At 40.2% G+C, this 16,130-nt stretch overlaps 2 protein-coding genes across 5 annotated transcripts; both read right to left on the bottom strand.

The window, feature by feature from the left end:
• Window positions 1-81: 81 nt before the first annotated feature.
• zgc:153615 (uncharacterized protein LOC777747 homolog) lies at window positions 82-9,744 on the bottom strand. Of its 3 annotated transcripts, none has more exons than XM_040021787.1 (8): window positions 9,543-9,744; window positions 8,940-9,235; window positions 5,909-6,018; window positions 2,214-2,331; window positions 1,887-2,093; window positions 1,356-1,479; window positions 898-1,035; window positions 82-823 (listed from the first exon to the last, which is right to left on the bottom strand). In XM_040021787.1, exons 1-7 carry the CDS (start codon window positions 9,727-9,729, stop codon window positions 938-940), a joined length of 1,140 nt encoding a protein of 379 aa, XP_039877721.1. In that variant the 5' UTR covers window positions 9,730-9,744; the 3' UTR covers window positions 82-823; window positions 898-937. The 3 variants fall into 3 exon arrangements, with proteins under 3 accessions (XP_039877721.1, XP_039877720.1, XP_039877722.1); XM_040021786.1 differs by having other exon boundaries at window positions 942-1,035; XM_040021788.1 differs by lacking the exons at window positions 8,940-9,235; window positions 9,543-9,744 and adding an exon at window positions 7,758-7,893 and having other exon boundaries at window positions 942-1,035.
• A 2,946-nt stretch (window positions 9,745-12,690) lies between these two features.
• Window positions 12,691-14,687, bottom strand: LOC120727495. 2 transcript variants are annotated; one of them, XM_040021784.1, is made up of 4 exons: window positions 14,342-14,687; window positions 14,110-14,250; window positions 13,912-14,030; window positions 12,691-13,703 (listed from the first exon to the last, which is right to left on the bottom strand). In XM_040021784.1, exons 1-4 carry the CDS (start codon window positions 14,610-14,612, stop codon window positions 12,843-12,845), a joined length of 1,392 nt encoding a protein of 463 aa, XP_039877718.1. In that variant the 5' UTR covers window positions 14,613-14,687; the 3' UTR covers window positions 12,691-12,842. The 2 variants fall into 2 exon arrangements, with proteins under 2 accessions (XP_039877718.1, XP_039877719.1); XM_040021785.1 differs by having other exon boundaries at window positions 12,692-13,703; window positions 14,110-14,247; window positions 14,342-14,686.
• Window positions 14,688-16,130: the final 1,443 nt, after the last annotated feature.

The raw sequence follows: 16,130 nt of genomic DNA, 5'->3' as shown, positions 1-16,130 counted from the left end.
AGATCATCACATTTGACAAATACAGATTTGCCCAAATAAAGGTCAAAATACTGTCCAGTAAACCTCTAAATGTCTTTAAAGGAGGTGGAAACTGTAGCAGCTATTTAATTATATTAAGGTTTGAGTCTTAAAGATTTTTTAGGAACTTTCTGGAAAGCAGTTGCTTAAATGTAACAAATACAGAGTACTTATCGTTTCCTATTATACCAGATCAGGTATGTGATGCTTGATAGTGAATGAGAGTGATAAACGGCAATGTCACAGTGCTTTTAGTGAAGTGAACGATATACAAGTGAACAGAGCATTTCTAAGAACCCTGTTGATTATTAGAGCCAAACAAAAGACCTCAAGATCTCAACTCATCATCCTTTTTCATAAAAAAAAAAAAAGAGACACAAGGCATGGTGGTGCTCTCTCCAACCCAGCTGTGCCAAAATCATTGAGTGCTAAATAAAGATCAGGGACGGAATCAACTCGACTCCCCTAATTTTATGAAATATGACGGGGACAATCATGCTGAGTGGAAGTGGAACGCCTGCACAAACTCATCTGTCAATACTGAAATTGGTGATCTTACACATGTAGATGTTGTGTTTTGAGGTTCTAAGATGTGGCGCAACGTATCACATGTGTCTTAATACTACTCTATATGCTGCATTCAACTCTCCAGATACAGTGAGCACAGATGAAGTTTCATTAGCAACACTGGTAGCAGTCCGTAGAGTGGGAAATCGGACGGCGTGCATACAGACACATGTGTAGACAAGGTGTTTATTTAGAGATGCCTTTCTCTGGCTGGTGCCGCTGATGGCTATGTGCATGCCTGCCATAACAAACAAGAAGAAATATGTTAAAGTGAGTCCAGGACATACTGTGAAGTGACAGCGCTTCCAATACCTTTGACAGCTAAGAAGCTGAGGTGGAGAAAAACTGTGGTTCACCTGGTGAGGTCCTCTATGTCCACTAGCATAGCGTCCTGCTCCACATGCAGCTCATCCCTCATCAGCAGCAACTGTACCAGCTCCTCATTTAGACCTGTTTGAAGATACAAATCCAGTCTTTGAATGTTTGTTTCCCTTGTATGATTGTATTTTATCGTGCCAAGTGCGTGCTTTTGTCGTGATGATGTTAGACAGAAATGTGTTAAAAAATAGGAAGTGAGGAAGAGAAAAACAATCCCTAAAGATATCGTATAAATTCTTAAGTGGACTGAATGTCTTTTGATACTTTATTTGATAGAAATAATAGCATTAATGGCATGAATAAAAATATTAAAATCTGATAAAGTACAGATCAGTCTTTTGGCTTGGTTTTATTAACTAATTTGTGTCTTTACGCGTGAGTCATCTACTCACTCTGAATCTGTGAATGCAAATCATTCGTGATGACTTGCAGCTGTCCAAGACTCATGTCTCTCATGTCCCCTTGCCTCAGATTCCTCTTCATTAAACCCTCACTGATGTGGGGCAAATGGGGAAGCTGCTCGCATAAGCACACACAGACGGGAAATTACTGCACGTCAAAATGTGTCAAACATTTGAGTGTAAATAAAGACTTAAAAAGTGTTGTTGATTATTAATCAACTGGATCTCTGGATTTTTACATGACGCAGCCTCTAACTGCAACTTGCAACACGTCTGTTCACCAGTTTAAGGGGCTTTCTCATGGTAACATGCACCCACGTCTCACGTACACATAAAAACTTGAGTGTTGACCTCTTCATGTGCCTATGTAGTTTTATTATGTCATATTTACTGAAACACCAACTTACATTCCATTTTCACTTTATTTTCCTTGATATTTTAGTGCCCTTAATAATTTCCTACATTGAATTTTCCATGGAAGAGGGAATTAAGACCTCTGTGCATAAAACCCCTCTGACTCACCAAGTCAGCCACAGGTGAACGTCTGTGAAGCTGAATTTGCCTCTCTACCTCCACCTGCATGCGGGCCATGGGTCGAGCCAGAGCCAACGCCACCCGGGCCTCCTCTTGCAGCCTTCGCTGCACTCGCCAAAACCCACCGCAGTCATCTAAAGGATCTGAATCCTCCTCTCCAGTATCCCGGTCCGACAGAGATGAGCTCTGCTTACTCTGTATAGGAAGTGAGCGATACTGTGATGCAACAACAACTGCGGTCACCTCACGAGTGTAGTGGAACAGAAACACACATAAAACCCACATATGGTGACACAGAGAGACTCGGACACATACCACAGGTGACAGCGGTGTGTCTAGGCTGGTCTCTGTCCTGCTGTCTTCAGCATCGCTGTCCTTGTCGCTGCTGCTGTCATTAACAAAACACACCTGCAGGTTCACCCCACTCTGCAGCCTGAGAACACAAATGCAATATTCAGAGGCGCTCAGATCGCACCCGTTTTAGTCAGAATCACACATTAGAGAGCACAGGCCAATGCTGTTTGCACACAAGAAGCAAACACCATTTAAAATGCATATAAGCATGAAAAGTGGTAAGGCAAAGAGTGAAAACAGTTCATCCATTCTCTTCCGCTTAGTGAAAACAGTCACTTAAAAAAAAAAAAAAAGACAGCGTCAGAAGAAAGTTTCACAGTTTGCTTATGAGTTGTGATTCTGAGGAAGACCAACTGGATTTTTATACCACGACACAAAAAGTCATTTGTATTTGTTTAGTTTCTTGTCTATTTTCTTTGTTTTCATTTGTTTAGGGCAAAACTTATAAATGCATTTGAAAAATGAAAATCAGACAATAAAAGTTATGTTTGAGTTATTTCATTTGATGCTTAGCTAAGTCTACAGGCCTATTTAATCTTGCTATGTGTTACGCTTTGGTGTCCTGCCTGTCAATGTATCTGAATTTTGAAGTCTGTAACTAAGTGTAGCAAAACAAAAATTCCTGATCTTTCCAGCTGTTAAAGCTTCCCAAGATGTTGCTTCATTACAATGGCGTGGTCCACACATTCATTCTCATATTAACTTATAATTAATCTAATCAACTGTTTTTGCTGGCTAACACCTGAATGCGAAATTGGCTAACAATAATTCACATGATACTTTGGACCAAATTAATTCATTTTTGTTGACATTTGTTGGATTCACATGTCAGTGATGCAGTCTGGGTACACATTGGTTAGGGCTGGTCAGTTCACCTAAAATGAACCAAAACCAACATTTAGAACCTCTAACTGATTTAATCTTACGAATGTCGGTTATTTTTTTAAATTATTTTTATTTTTCTGTCAATACAGAATTCGTTTAAAGCACACTCTGCCCTGTCCAGTCTGCCACATGGAAGCATCATGTAGGAAAAGTTAAACATAGGGCCAAATAAAATTAATGCGTCCCTTATTTGGAGACATTTTTGGCTACAGGAGAGTCAACCTCAAACAAAAAGAAGAAAACTGAGAGAAAAATGGTTGAAGCGACCAACAGAAATACCGCCAGTGTATTTCAACACTTGGAGCACAACAATATTACATTAGCTAACTGCTCAAGCTTTAATTAATATTAAACATTTAGTTTAGCGGCATATTTACAATAAAAAACCTAATTAATTAATCGCAATCAAGGTAAAATGTTTGCCCATTGACTTTGAATTTCTGCACATATTGATATTTCCAGTGGTTCCTCCATATTGGAATTTTTGGCACATCCCAAAAATTGTTTAGCTAGATCCAAAGATTTAATCACAGATATGGAAACAGCATAGTAAAGCATAAAGCCTTTTATTTATTCAGATTTCTGTTACTTTAGGTCACACAGCAGGTTAGGATAGTATTCATTATGAAACAATTCATCTGACTTTACAACAATGTGGGCAAAGACTCTTTTCCCCATTTCATAAACAAGGTCTTTAAAAATGGTCGGTAACATCTCTTATACAGAAGTGATGGAAAAAAAAACCTTAACCTCAGCCTTTCCAAGGGTTCAAAACACCATTTATTCAATTCCAGATCATGATACTGAAAGAACCTAACAACCCAAAGTAACCTTCCCCTACACTAAGACAAAAACAATTACTTAAACAACACCTCACTAACTCTTTTTGGAATTTCCACCCTAAACTACACCCCGTTACACCTTTACCTCCAACGGGGGAGGGGGTCACATGCTCAATTCCACCAATTGTAGCTGTGGATAACTGTGTCAGGCATTACTTCTTCTTTCGCAAGCTGACGAAACTACTTTCTCAAACATCTACAGTAACGAAGGACAGCCCCACTGTGTGACATAAACTAAAGGGTATTGTGGTAAAAGGAAAAAAAAAAGTTGGGAGCCAAAAAGCTACTGGAGGTCAACTGGTGTCACGGAGAGAAAGAGTACTGATGTAAGTGCTGCGGCTTTGGTTAACCACGGGGAGTCTGTCATAATGCAAGTCGTTCCAGTTGCATTACATGTTTTGTGTTTTTGTATCCAAAACTGCAGACGTGAAATGTCATTTCCATGGAAACTAGTATGTTATTTGATTTCTATCAAATATAGTACTATTTACAATGACATTTTATAAGAAGATATAAAATATTCTCTAAGTAAGTAAAAAAAATTACTGATCAACTTATTTTATTTGCATTGCAAAAATAAACAACAAGTCTGACAAATTAAAAAAAAAAACATTGAATACTAATGTTTAAAAAATAAAATATTTGGATATTTCTGATATTTTAAAAAATATTACACTGTCCTTTTATTTTTATTATTTAATGATTTAACGGGCAGGTTGGTGGCACAGAGTTCGAAGAGAGCTGTCTGATTTGAGAACATCATGTCTGAACTGTGTCCCACCATGAAGCTGGGGCATCGCTTAGTTTCTGTGTGGGCAGCTCATCATGCAACAGAGGTTAACCACAGTGCCATGCTCTACGTTCCCATTCTTTCCATACTCTCTAGATAGCCCATTGTCAGTCCCTTTAGACTGACTGTAAACATAACTGTGGCACTCCGGGAAAGCTTTCACTTTCACTTTGCATGTCTGTGACTTAAATGACTCACTTTCATCCTCTGTTGTTGCATAGTCTGTATGAAACCAGCCATGGTAATTAAACGTACACACAACTCCAGAACGTCACTGCTTCTAGATAAATTTCTACCAGGGAAAACTATTCCATCTCCCTAATTTGTTTGTTGTAGTTTTCAGCTAACAGTTGTTAGTCAACAAATGACGTAATCTGATGATTAATCCCCTCTCCTGGCTGTAAAGGTCTTAACCCTTTAACACCCAAGTATAATACAGGTTAAGTGGAGTTATTTTGTACATTTTCTCTGTAAAATCACCAGATAACTCTCATTACTGTGAATCATTTGAATTTCCTCTCCCAAAAATGGCTGAGGACTTACAGTAATGTAAAATGCAGGTAATAAAACCTAGGCGGAGCTGAATTTTATGTCCTTCTTTACACAGCAGTATTTTGTGAATGCTTTTTGCTACAATGATACACTAAATATCCCCCAAAAGCTCTTCTTCTCTTCTTTCTGAAACCATTTGAATTTTGTCTCTAGCAGAAATGGTAACCGAGTCAAGGTCATTTGAAAGAGCTTGTAAAATGGGCCCTCCGCCAGGCCTATTGTAAATAAAGGGTTAACTTAAGGTGCTTCCACGATACAGTTGGCATCTCAGAGATGTGGCCAACAAAATAAATAAATACATACATAAAAAAAATATTTTCATGAGAGCTAGACGTTAATATGAAAAGGCTTTGTGAGAACTGAGAGCTTCAGGAAACCAAATGAGTTTGATGAAATTCAGTTCACCAAATTTCAGTGATTTTTTTTTTAATTTAATTTTATTGTACATCACTGCGCTCTGAAGATGTTCAAATGCAGTCAGAATGACATATAAAGCCAACAATCTATCACATTATTACTGTTACTATTCAAAATTAACCATTCTCTTCTGCTTGCTCACACATACACATACACTCAGTCAAACGCACCGAGACGAAGGGCCGTTCTTGCTGCAGCTGGTGTAGATGACTGGCTCATCGTCATAGAAACTGCCAAGGGCAAGTTTCTGCCTGATGGACTCTCTCTCATTCCTCTGGGCCTGCCACAAACAGAGAAACGTGGAAGCACAAAGAATATTAACACAGACGAGGCTCTTGTGCTGCCGTCTCTCTCTGCTTGATTTGCCAAGTGGGTCGCTTATTGACAAGGAAGACTGATGAAATTCATAAACAAATGCATAAATTCAGGTAATACCAAAATGAGAGGACACTCTCATTTCTTCTAATCAACTATAAATCCTGTTACACCCGATTAAGAGGGAAGATGTGATGGATTCACATCTACCGTCTACTTTTGATTCCATGTATGAATATGAGTGTTAAAACATGCATTATCTGCTACTACTACCAGCTGACAAACAGTAGTATTGAAATAGATGTATAGAAAATGATTAAACGAATGAATCTGGCAGATGCAGTCCTCATTAACACTTCAGAGAAACGTACTGTTTCAATTCTGAGAGACAGTGCACATAATTTTTTTTCCCCCACAGGCCAGGCCCAGAAAAGACTGAAGAATGAAACAAGAAATAGGTGTATCTATCCAGTTGTGTCAGTGCATCTGAATGCATTTTTATTAAAGATCTTTGTTCATTACAATCATAGGATTGTAGTGACGGTGAATCATCCATAAATGGCTTCTTTCACTAATTTATGCATCACATTTCATCATCAAAACAACAGGTACTATTTAAACTGGTTAAAAAAATTCCATTGCATTCTTTTAGTGCTGCTGATTCAAAATGCCGTGTCACTGTGGGCTGGTGTTTTACAGCTTCCTCTTCCTATGTGACTAGTTTCTCTTGACCGACGTCCCATTTTTCATACTTTTTGTTTCACTTTAATGACATTGGATCTTTATGTTCTGCCCCCTTTCCCTCATCTGTATTTCTCATTCTTTTCCCCTTTAACCTTTTGAGCTTCCACACCCGAGCCTTCTATCTCGTTTCCTTTTATTTCACTTCATCTCAGCTTTCAGTCTGTAGCTCCCCCTTTGAACCGATTTCATTTTTTCCCCTTGGATCCTCACAACATGATTTTCTATTCTGGCATCAAAGGGAAAGTATTTATATATGATGGATTTGAGCCAAAAACATCTGCTAAAGCTGCCTGAGTTTGTGTGTGCTCTCTGGAACCACACATATATTGAATAACACTTCTAAAATTAGGCACGTTTCTCTTATGTGTCAGCGTTTGTACTCAAAATAGCTGCAAAACTGATACATACACATACGCACACCACTACACCCTCTTTTTTTGTGACGCATCCTTAGATGAGGATGTGACGTAAAAGCATAAATGAGTTCATCGCCATCATTCTCCAAACCAACGCTGGCCCTTGCTCACCCACTTCAGACAAACAGATGCCCTCCTTACTCACAAACTGACTACACGAGCACATGCACCCCCACAAGCCCAAAATTGTACCCCTTATAAAGAATGTACATGGTATGACAAATGCAAATGTAGAAAGATTTTAGTTCCTATTCAAACAAAAGATAGTATAACATACAATGATATAGATATCAATGATCTGAGATGGAAAATTGTGTCAAATCTGACTGAACAAATGCAGGAGCATACATATTACACAGATATATTCGAGCACAACCACATACGAACACGCCCACTCCCCTTTCCACTCATCCCATACGGCTGATTTATCTACAGCATCACACCCATGATGGATACCTATCATGTATACCTTTAAATAGCTTGTTAAATGCTACAGACCGATCAGAATCACACACTAAATGCAAGCAAATACAAATCCACACACCTGGTAAATGCGTTTCTCTTGGTGCACCATCCTTCAGCGCATTGTACTAAAACAGCCGTCCTGCCCTCCTCTACACTGCAGTGAAACTAGACCCAGGAGACCCTCTCTTATACCGCAGCTCCGTGCAGGAGAGCGAGGGTGGGAGGAAGGGATGACAGAGCGGGGAGGGGAGAGGCAGCAGATAGGGGAGGGTGGGGAGACGTGGGAGCAAGAGAGGAAGGAGTGGGCAGCGACGGAAGCAGAGGAGGAGAGAGAAATCAAGGGAGGGGAGAGAAGAAGCTGCTCAGTGCTGCCACTGCTTTCCTGATCTGTTATCTGTACCTCCATCTTCCTCTATTTTCTCTCTCTTGCCTTCTCCTCTTCACCTTTCCTTTACTGGAAGGAGAGGGACAAATAATAAATCTGTGTTTCTGATAAATTGAGGCAGACATTTTGGATCTATAAAAAAAATGGCAGGTGGACTAGGCTAGAAGGCCTAATGGATGAGAATGCAACAAAATACTTAAGAGGCCATAGCTGGTTCTCTAATAGATCAACATCTGATTATTGGCCTTACACAGCGTAGTAGATTTATTATATTTGTTTTGTCTTCTGGAGGAATTTCCTCCAGCCTCATCCCACATCAAAGGTACAAGTGTAATGAGCCGTAAGAGGCATAAGGAAGCACATGACGCATTTGTCCACATGTGCATAAACAACCAGTGTTGCACACACACACGCACACACAGGCTTGCAGTTAGTTCCCACAGTGCTGTGTCACAGTGCAGATGTGCACTGATTAAATGACTAAAGACTGAGTCATCTTCCTTCTTTCGTCAACATCAAGCCAAATATTCTCAGTCTCTCCATGCCAGGAATTTTGCTTATGGAAAATATGCTGCACATATATATATATATATATATATATATATATATATATATATATATATATATATATATATATATATAATTATATGCTGCATGCATATAAAAACAGTTACAGAACTGCATATTGCAAATATGGCAATAAACACAGCCTGTTGTTGCACTTGTCTTTTACCCAAATTTAATTTTTTCCCTATAGCCCATTCCTTTTTATTTGGAGAAGTCTCTTCAACAGCTACAAGAGACGTAGCCATCAGAACAAGTGTCCTCATTTATTTCCATGTGTGGATCAAACAAGAGACACAGTGAATCACTCACAGAGATGCTGGACAGCCTGGTTCTTGCTCCACTGTAACAGTGATCTGCCTGTGGTGCAAAGATATCCTTAAGCTCCTCTGCCCAGCTGCGACTGTTTACCATGCATCCTAGTCTTCCTCCCTGATGCTGTGCATCTTCCCACCAGTGGCACATTGTGGCCTTTCTAGTGAATACGTCTCCCTCCTCTTCCTCATCCATGTCCACGTCCATGTCATAGTCCTCCATAAAGATACAAAGTAGAGTAGGCAGAGCAAATTTTAGAGATGGAGGAGGAGCTGAGAGATCTGGTCGGGAATCTAGCCAGACATAAACAGGAGAGGAATACAGATCTTTGACCAAAATTAGTTGTTTAAATGACGGCTGTTCCAGTCTATTTAATGCACGGTATCTTAATGTTTCCTGTGGTAGCATGGATAGAAAAAAATAGATTATATAACAAAATGAGATTTAAAAAATGTAGAATTTCAGTCTCTGGTTTTAATCCTTTCATTAAGTTCATTTAAACAAAGCCACAAAACAAATCTATAGCCTGATACAAACATCCAAATTCTTTGTCACTAGTAAAAAGATAAAGCAAAATCCTGTGTACCACAAAACGCTCACCTTGGCTAAAGAGATGCAACCACTTTAAACGATTGAATAATTTAACCAGCTGCAGCGAGACACATACGCAGTGTTGCATGAATGATCTACTTGATTTCTTGTTCTGGAGCTCTGGACCCTCCAAGTAGCGTTTAGAAAATGAAGTGGCTGAACGACAATGAGCATGTCTGGATTCAGAGTCCAGCATTACACATCTCTCAGTTGTCACGTGTGGTTGAGTTTCAGCGAAGTGTGTACACACAGTCACGGGGTGCCCAAGGGGGAGAGCACTGTGTAAAAATATATAGGAGCAGACAGAATAGGGTCTGTATGTGCAGTGGGTGAATGGGATTTATGAAAAAAAAAAAGTTTGTGCAAAGACAAGAAAAAAAAAAATGTGTTCCATAAACAAGAACTAAAGGTAGCCCTCTAGAGACTTTCTTGATTCATTGTCTTAGTATAAGCTGTAACAAGTATTAAGGGGGCTTGCTATAAATAGGTCAAACATTTGAACAGTAATTCAGTTTGGTGTTTTAGAAAGGGATGTACCATGACAACCAACATGCTTAGGACTGTGCATTTCACCATCATTAATTCAATTCAATTCAATTCAATTCAATTCAATTTTATTTATATAGCGCCAAATCACAACATAAGTCGCCTCAAGGCGCTTCATAGATACAGAGAAAAACCCAACAATCATATGACCCCCTATGAGCAAGCACTTTGGCGACAGTGGGAAGGAAAAACTCCCTTTTAACAGGAAGAAACCTCCGGCAGAACCAGGCTCAGGGAGGGGCGGCCATCTGCTGCGACCGGTTGGGGTGAGAGAAGGAAGACAGGATAAAAGACATGCTGTGGAAGAGAGACAGAGGTTAATAACAGATATGATTCAATGCAGAGAGGTCTATTAATACATAGTGAGTGAGAAAGGTGACTGGAAAGGAAAAACTCAATGCATCATGGGAATCCCCCAGCAGCCTACGTCTATTGCAGCATAACTAAGGGAGGATTCAGGGTCACCTGGTCCAAAAATGACTCCAAGGTTCCTCACAGCGTTACTGAAGGCCAAGGTAATGCCATCCAGAGTAAGAATCTGGTTAGATACCATATTTCTAAGCTTTTCAGGGCCGAGTACAATAACCTCAGTTTTATCTGAATTAAGAAGCAGAAAGTTAGCGGCCATCCAGGTCTTTATGTCTTTAAGACATTCCTGCAGTTTAACTACCGTATTTCCCGGACTACAGAGCGCACCTGAATATTAGCCGCACAAGCTAAAATCAGGGGAAAGTCCTGTTTTGTACATACATTAGCCGCACCTGACCAAAAGCCGCAGGTGTTTCAATGTTGACTTATCATATGTAAGAGAATATGCACAAAGCGAATTGTCAGGAAAGAGATGGCTGTTTGGAGACATCACTTTTATTAATATTTTGAAAAACAAGTTATGGGTACATATTTGCATAACTTTTTAGGGTATATGTACAAGTACCGGTAATTACAAGTACAAAACATGTACTGTGCTTCATAAATGAGTAACAAATGTAGTACATAACAATAACCTACAGCACACCAGAAAAATAGATTCAGACTACCTTTTAGGCTCAGGTGCAGTGATACGGCTTTAACAAGAAGAAAAGTCAGTCATTCAGCACCATCTTTCTCTTCTTCCTGCGCACTAAAACCACCAAAGTCCTCTTCTCCAGTGTCGGAAACGAACAGGCTCAGGATGGCTTCGTCATCCACTTTCCGCTTCTCTCTTTCATTGTCACTTTCAAAACCAAAGAAATCCTCGTTGTCAGTGTCAGAGTCGAACACCCTCAGAAGGGCCGTGGCGGTGTCCTCCTCTCCATCATGCAGCAGTCCAGCCCTTCGAAATCCGTTGGTGATCGTGGATGTTTTCACACTTTTCCACGCTGTCAGAATCCACCGGTGGAGTTGAGCATAACTTGCTTTTCGGAAGTTTATCGCCGCTCATCATCCAGCTGAACGCGTAGCGCTACTTTGAAGTTTGTTTTTCGCGCTACTTCGTACTGCACTACGTTGCCTGGCGGATGGACATGTGACCAACATACCACTCTTGAACCCCGATCCTTCCGCCAGGCAACGTAGTGCCGTACAACAGCGGAACAAACAAAACAAATCCGCTCATGGACAATCCATAGAAAAGCCGCACCTGACTAAAAGCCGCAGGGTTCAAAGCTTGTGCAAAAAGTAGCGGCTTATAGCCCGACAATTACGGTAATTGGTGTGTATTATCTGGCTTCATGGGTAGATAGAGCTGGGTGTCATCTGCATAGCAGTGAAAATGTATGCTATGTATACTGCCTAAGGGAAGCATGTATAATGTAAACAGAATTGGTCCTAGCACTGAACCCTGTGGAACTCCATAATTAACCTCAGTGTGTGAAGAGGACTCTCCATTTACATACACAAATTGGAGTCTATTAGATATGATACAAACCACTGCAGCGCAGTACCTGTAATACCTACACCATGTTCTAATCGCTCTAATAGGATATTATGGTCAACAGTATCGAATGCTGCACTAAGGTCTAGCAGGACAAGCACAGAGATGAGTCCACTGTCAGAGGCCATAAGAAGATCATTTGTAACCTTCACTAAAGCTGTTTGTGCTGTGATGAACTCTGAAACCTGACTGAAACTCTTCAAATAAACCATTCTGATGCAGATGATCTGTTAGCTGTTTGACAACTACTCTTTCAAGGATTTTTGATATGAAAGGAAGGCTGGAGATTGGCCTATAATTAGCTAAGACTGCTGGGTCTAGAGATGGCTTTTTGAGTAAAGGTTTAACTACAGCTAGCTTGAAGGCCTGTGGTACATAGCCGATCATTAGAGATAGGTTGATCATATTTAAGATCGAAGAATTAATTAATGGCAGGACTTCTTTGAGCAGTTTTGTAGGAATGGGGTCTAAAGACACGTTGATGGCTTGGAGGAAGTAATTATTGAAGTTAACTCAGAAAGATCAATTGGAGAAAAAGAGTCTAACTTAACATAAATGGTACTAAGAGTAGCTGTAGATAATATTACATCTGTGGGATGATTATTGGTAATTTTTTCTCTAAATTAAATGACCAGTCCTTTTCACATGAACGAAGAGTGTAGTCTTTTGTAGTGGGGGGGAAAAAACAAAACAAAAAAAACCACATACATGAGAACAAGTTCCCAGTAGAAAAATCTTTAATTTTCATCATCATGCACCACGAGAACAAGATTTTCTTAGAACAAGTCAACCATTACCAAATTCACACCAACAAGAAACCCTTACCACTTACAGCTCTGCTTGATTCACAGTCAGGGACCTCCTTGACCTCTGTACTGAGGAAACCTGGAAGCAATTTGCAAAGGGAAGCCTGAATGTGTTTGGAATCTAGATTTAAAACCTGCTTTGGCCATGTACTTCTGGTCATCAGGGAGTTTCTTAGCCTTGTATACAACATACGGCTCAAAGGGGAGCTTGTCAAATGGAACATATGGTGCTATAGGGGCTGCAGAGGTTTCTGGGCTGACAGGGCTTGGGTAACTCAGTTTCACAGGGGATGCTAGGTAACTTGGCATAGCAACTGGGGTAAATTGAGACCAAGTAGGTTGCTTTGGCAAATTTGGTTTTTGTTGGTATGAAGGCTTTCCATAGAAATATTCAGTCTCCGGGTTGTAGTAAACCTGAGTTTTGTCAGGGATCATTTGCAACTGTTGGACTGGTGGAGGGTAGTGCATATTAGGAAAATGTGGAGGGTAATAGGCAGGGCTCCTGGAAGGAATTTTGTTGCCGCTAGGTCTAATAGCCATAGGTGGTGCCACAGTGGTTGTAGCTGGTGGCACAGTGGTCTTCACTGGGAGAAAGTAGGAGGAGGAGGAGTAGTAGGGGTAATAAAAGTTATATGGGTAGTACAGAGGGTATGAATATCCAGGTGGCTTTGTGTGAGGGTGAGTGGTAGTTGGGTTAGTCTTAGCACCTGGTGCTATCATATGCATGTAATAGTTATACCAGTAGGAATTATATAGATTAGGATAATAGGGCTGTTTTGCTTGTCGTCTTGAGCGATGGAAGTACCATGGCCTGAGAGAGAAAGGAAATTTCCTGGACTGTTGAACTGGGCAGATGAATTCAACTGCCATCCCCCGCCAATTCATTGGCAACACATATCTTCCATTCTGAAACAAAAAAACAAAACATGTTTTGGCCTGGGTTTTTTTTTTTTTTTTTTTGGCAAATTTAGCATCAAGCAGTTATACCAACTCTAAGTTTGAAGAGATCCTTTTCAAAACTACCAAAAGAAAATATGGAATTCATCAAATAGTGCAGATATGAAAACCACATTTCATCAAGTCCAGGTCCTTGTTAAAAAAAAAAAAAGCATACCTCTGTTAGCACACTGCAGGCGTTATATGGGACATTTAAAACTAGTCCCAGTGCGTTCTGCTGCATTGAGAAACCACAGCTTTCAGGCACATGCTTCAGTGGTAAGGGTTGTGCATTTTCTGAGAGAAGGAGAAAACATGCCAGTATTCAATGACAGTTTGTAAAAACAGTTTTGCATACTTATAATATTTTTTCTACCTATGTGCAGTTGTAGATCAGCAGCACCAGGCCCCATGGCCTTCAGCTTCATCTTGTTATCACTACAGTGTAGTGAAGAGTTTAATTGCCTCCATGCTGCTTCATTAGCAGTGTCATTCTTCAGCTTTGATCTACTCTCTGCTTTAGGAAGAAAGATATCCCAACACAAAGTTAACTGCAACAACCTTTGCCTCAAGTGTACCGAGCATATCAAATTAGCAGAAACAGTTACCTGTGATGCTTGACTGATGCAAGTCAACTTGCAGCAACGCATGTCCTGTGGCAGTTGCAGAAGAAGCAGATCCTGACTGGGAGTTAAGCCTTTTTCCATTAAAGAGAATGCTTCCCTTTCTTCCATCTTTCACTGCAGTCTCACTAGATCCCTCATGTTTAACTTTTTTGCCCAGCACTTGCAAGTTTAAACAAAGGGCTAAAGAGCACAGGAGTAATGTGACTGCCACAGTTTGACATGCTCTACATCTCCCACTTCTATCACCTCCCATAGTGGTGACACACGGTGCAGATGGAAAGCACTTCACAGCGATGCAGAACAACTAAATCACAGCTTCTGATGCTGTCTGCAATTTGTCACCAGCTAATCAACACAGTTACAGTTTGCACCTGTGGCCTCATTAAGAGCCTTTGGCAGCTGACTCTAGTGTTGTCCTGGGATAAGTAGAACATTTTTTATGGAGCATGAAATGCGTGGAATTCTATAGTCATCATAACTCATGAGTATGCAGACAAAATTATGCTATTTAGATATACTGTAGACAAGTGCAGGCTCTGTCTCTGGTTAAACTAATTTTGGTTAAAGTAAAATTATTCTTCTTTTGAACATAAGTGAATTGAATAAAGAAAAATTCAAATAAGTCTAGGTAGGTTATTCCAATGAGCTTAAGAAACTCTTCTTTGACTCAATTAATAATCAAATAAAAGTTCTCAGTTTCAAGAATTACAGTAGTAAACACCATCTAACTGTAGCTTGAACACTGAATGACTGAGCAGAGAAGAGTTTTATAAGATCCTGTAAAAGAAAAAGAACTGGAAAAAAAAATGAAAGCGTCTGGACTTCTTTAAGTTACTTGAAGACGTTTCACCTCTCATCCGAGAAGCTTCTTCACTTCTAAGGTCAAATGGTGGAGAGTCCCAGATATAAACCTAGTGGGAGTATCCCCCCACAGAGGGACAAAAGGACCCCCTGATGATCCTCTAATCACCTGAGCCAAGGTGTGAAACTGGGTGTGGGTCCCAATCAGCCAGAGTTTCAGGTGAGCTCATTGTGAAACCTGGCCCCACCTTATCATGCGAATTCCTGAGATCAGATGGCCCAGGATGTGAGTGGGCGTTAAGGCGTCTGGGAAGGGATCTCAAAACTGGATTATAGATGGCAGACAGTTGGTGTCGTAAACCCCCGCCTCTGTTCAAAGATGGTCGCTCACAGTAGACATAGATGGCTTCTTTCACTCCTCTTTCAAACCATCTGTCCTCTCTGTCCAAAATGTGAACATTGGCATCCTCGAAAGAGTGTCCTTTATCCTTAAGATCAAATTCAAATTTTATTTGTCACACACACACAACCATACACAGTATGACATGGGGGTGAAATGCTTGTAGCTGTACAATGCCAGACCATTAAATGACAGAAGAAAAGTTTTACAATATTTACAATTTACAGTTTACTACAAAATTTACAAATTAACTTAGGAATTTACAGTAAAGAATGTGAAATAGCAGAAGCGATTATAAAGATTATAAATTATAGGATAAGATGCAGATGGACTGCTGAGTCTTGTCCTGTGGAGGTGGCTCTTCTGTGTTGTGCCATGCGCTTGTGAAGTGGCTGTTTGGTCTCTCCAATGTAGAGGTCTGGGCAGTGAGGAATGCCCAAACCTCTTTAATGTGCCGTTAAAACGCTTGTTTGCAGAGCTTGGCAAACTATTACAAACAGCTAACTGAAAGAAAGGATGGGCTCAAACAACTCCAAGAACAAAATAATAAATCCAATGAGTGGCGTAAGG

The sequence above is a fragment of the Simochromis diagramma genome, unplaced genomic scaffold (genome assembly GCF_900408965.1).
Source record: "Simochromis diagramma unplaced genomic scaffold, fSimDia1.1 OVJJ01000205.1, whole genome shotgun sequence".
In the NCBI taxonomy this organism is placed as follows: Eukaryota; Metazoa; Chordata; class Actinopteri; order Cichliformes; family Cichlidae; genus Simochromis; species Simochromis diagramma.
Note: the sequence above shows the minus strand (reverse complement) of the source record. Positions and strands in the feature narration are given on the sequence as shown.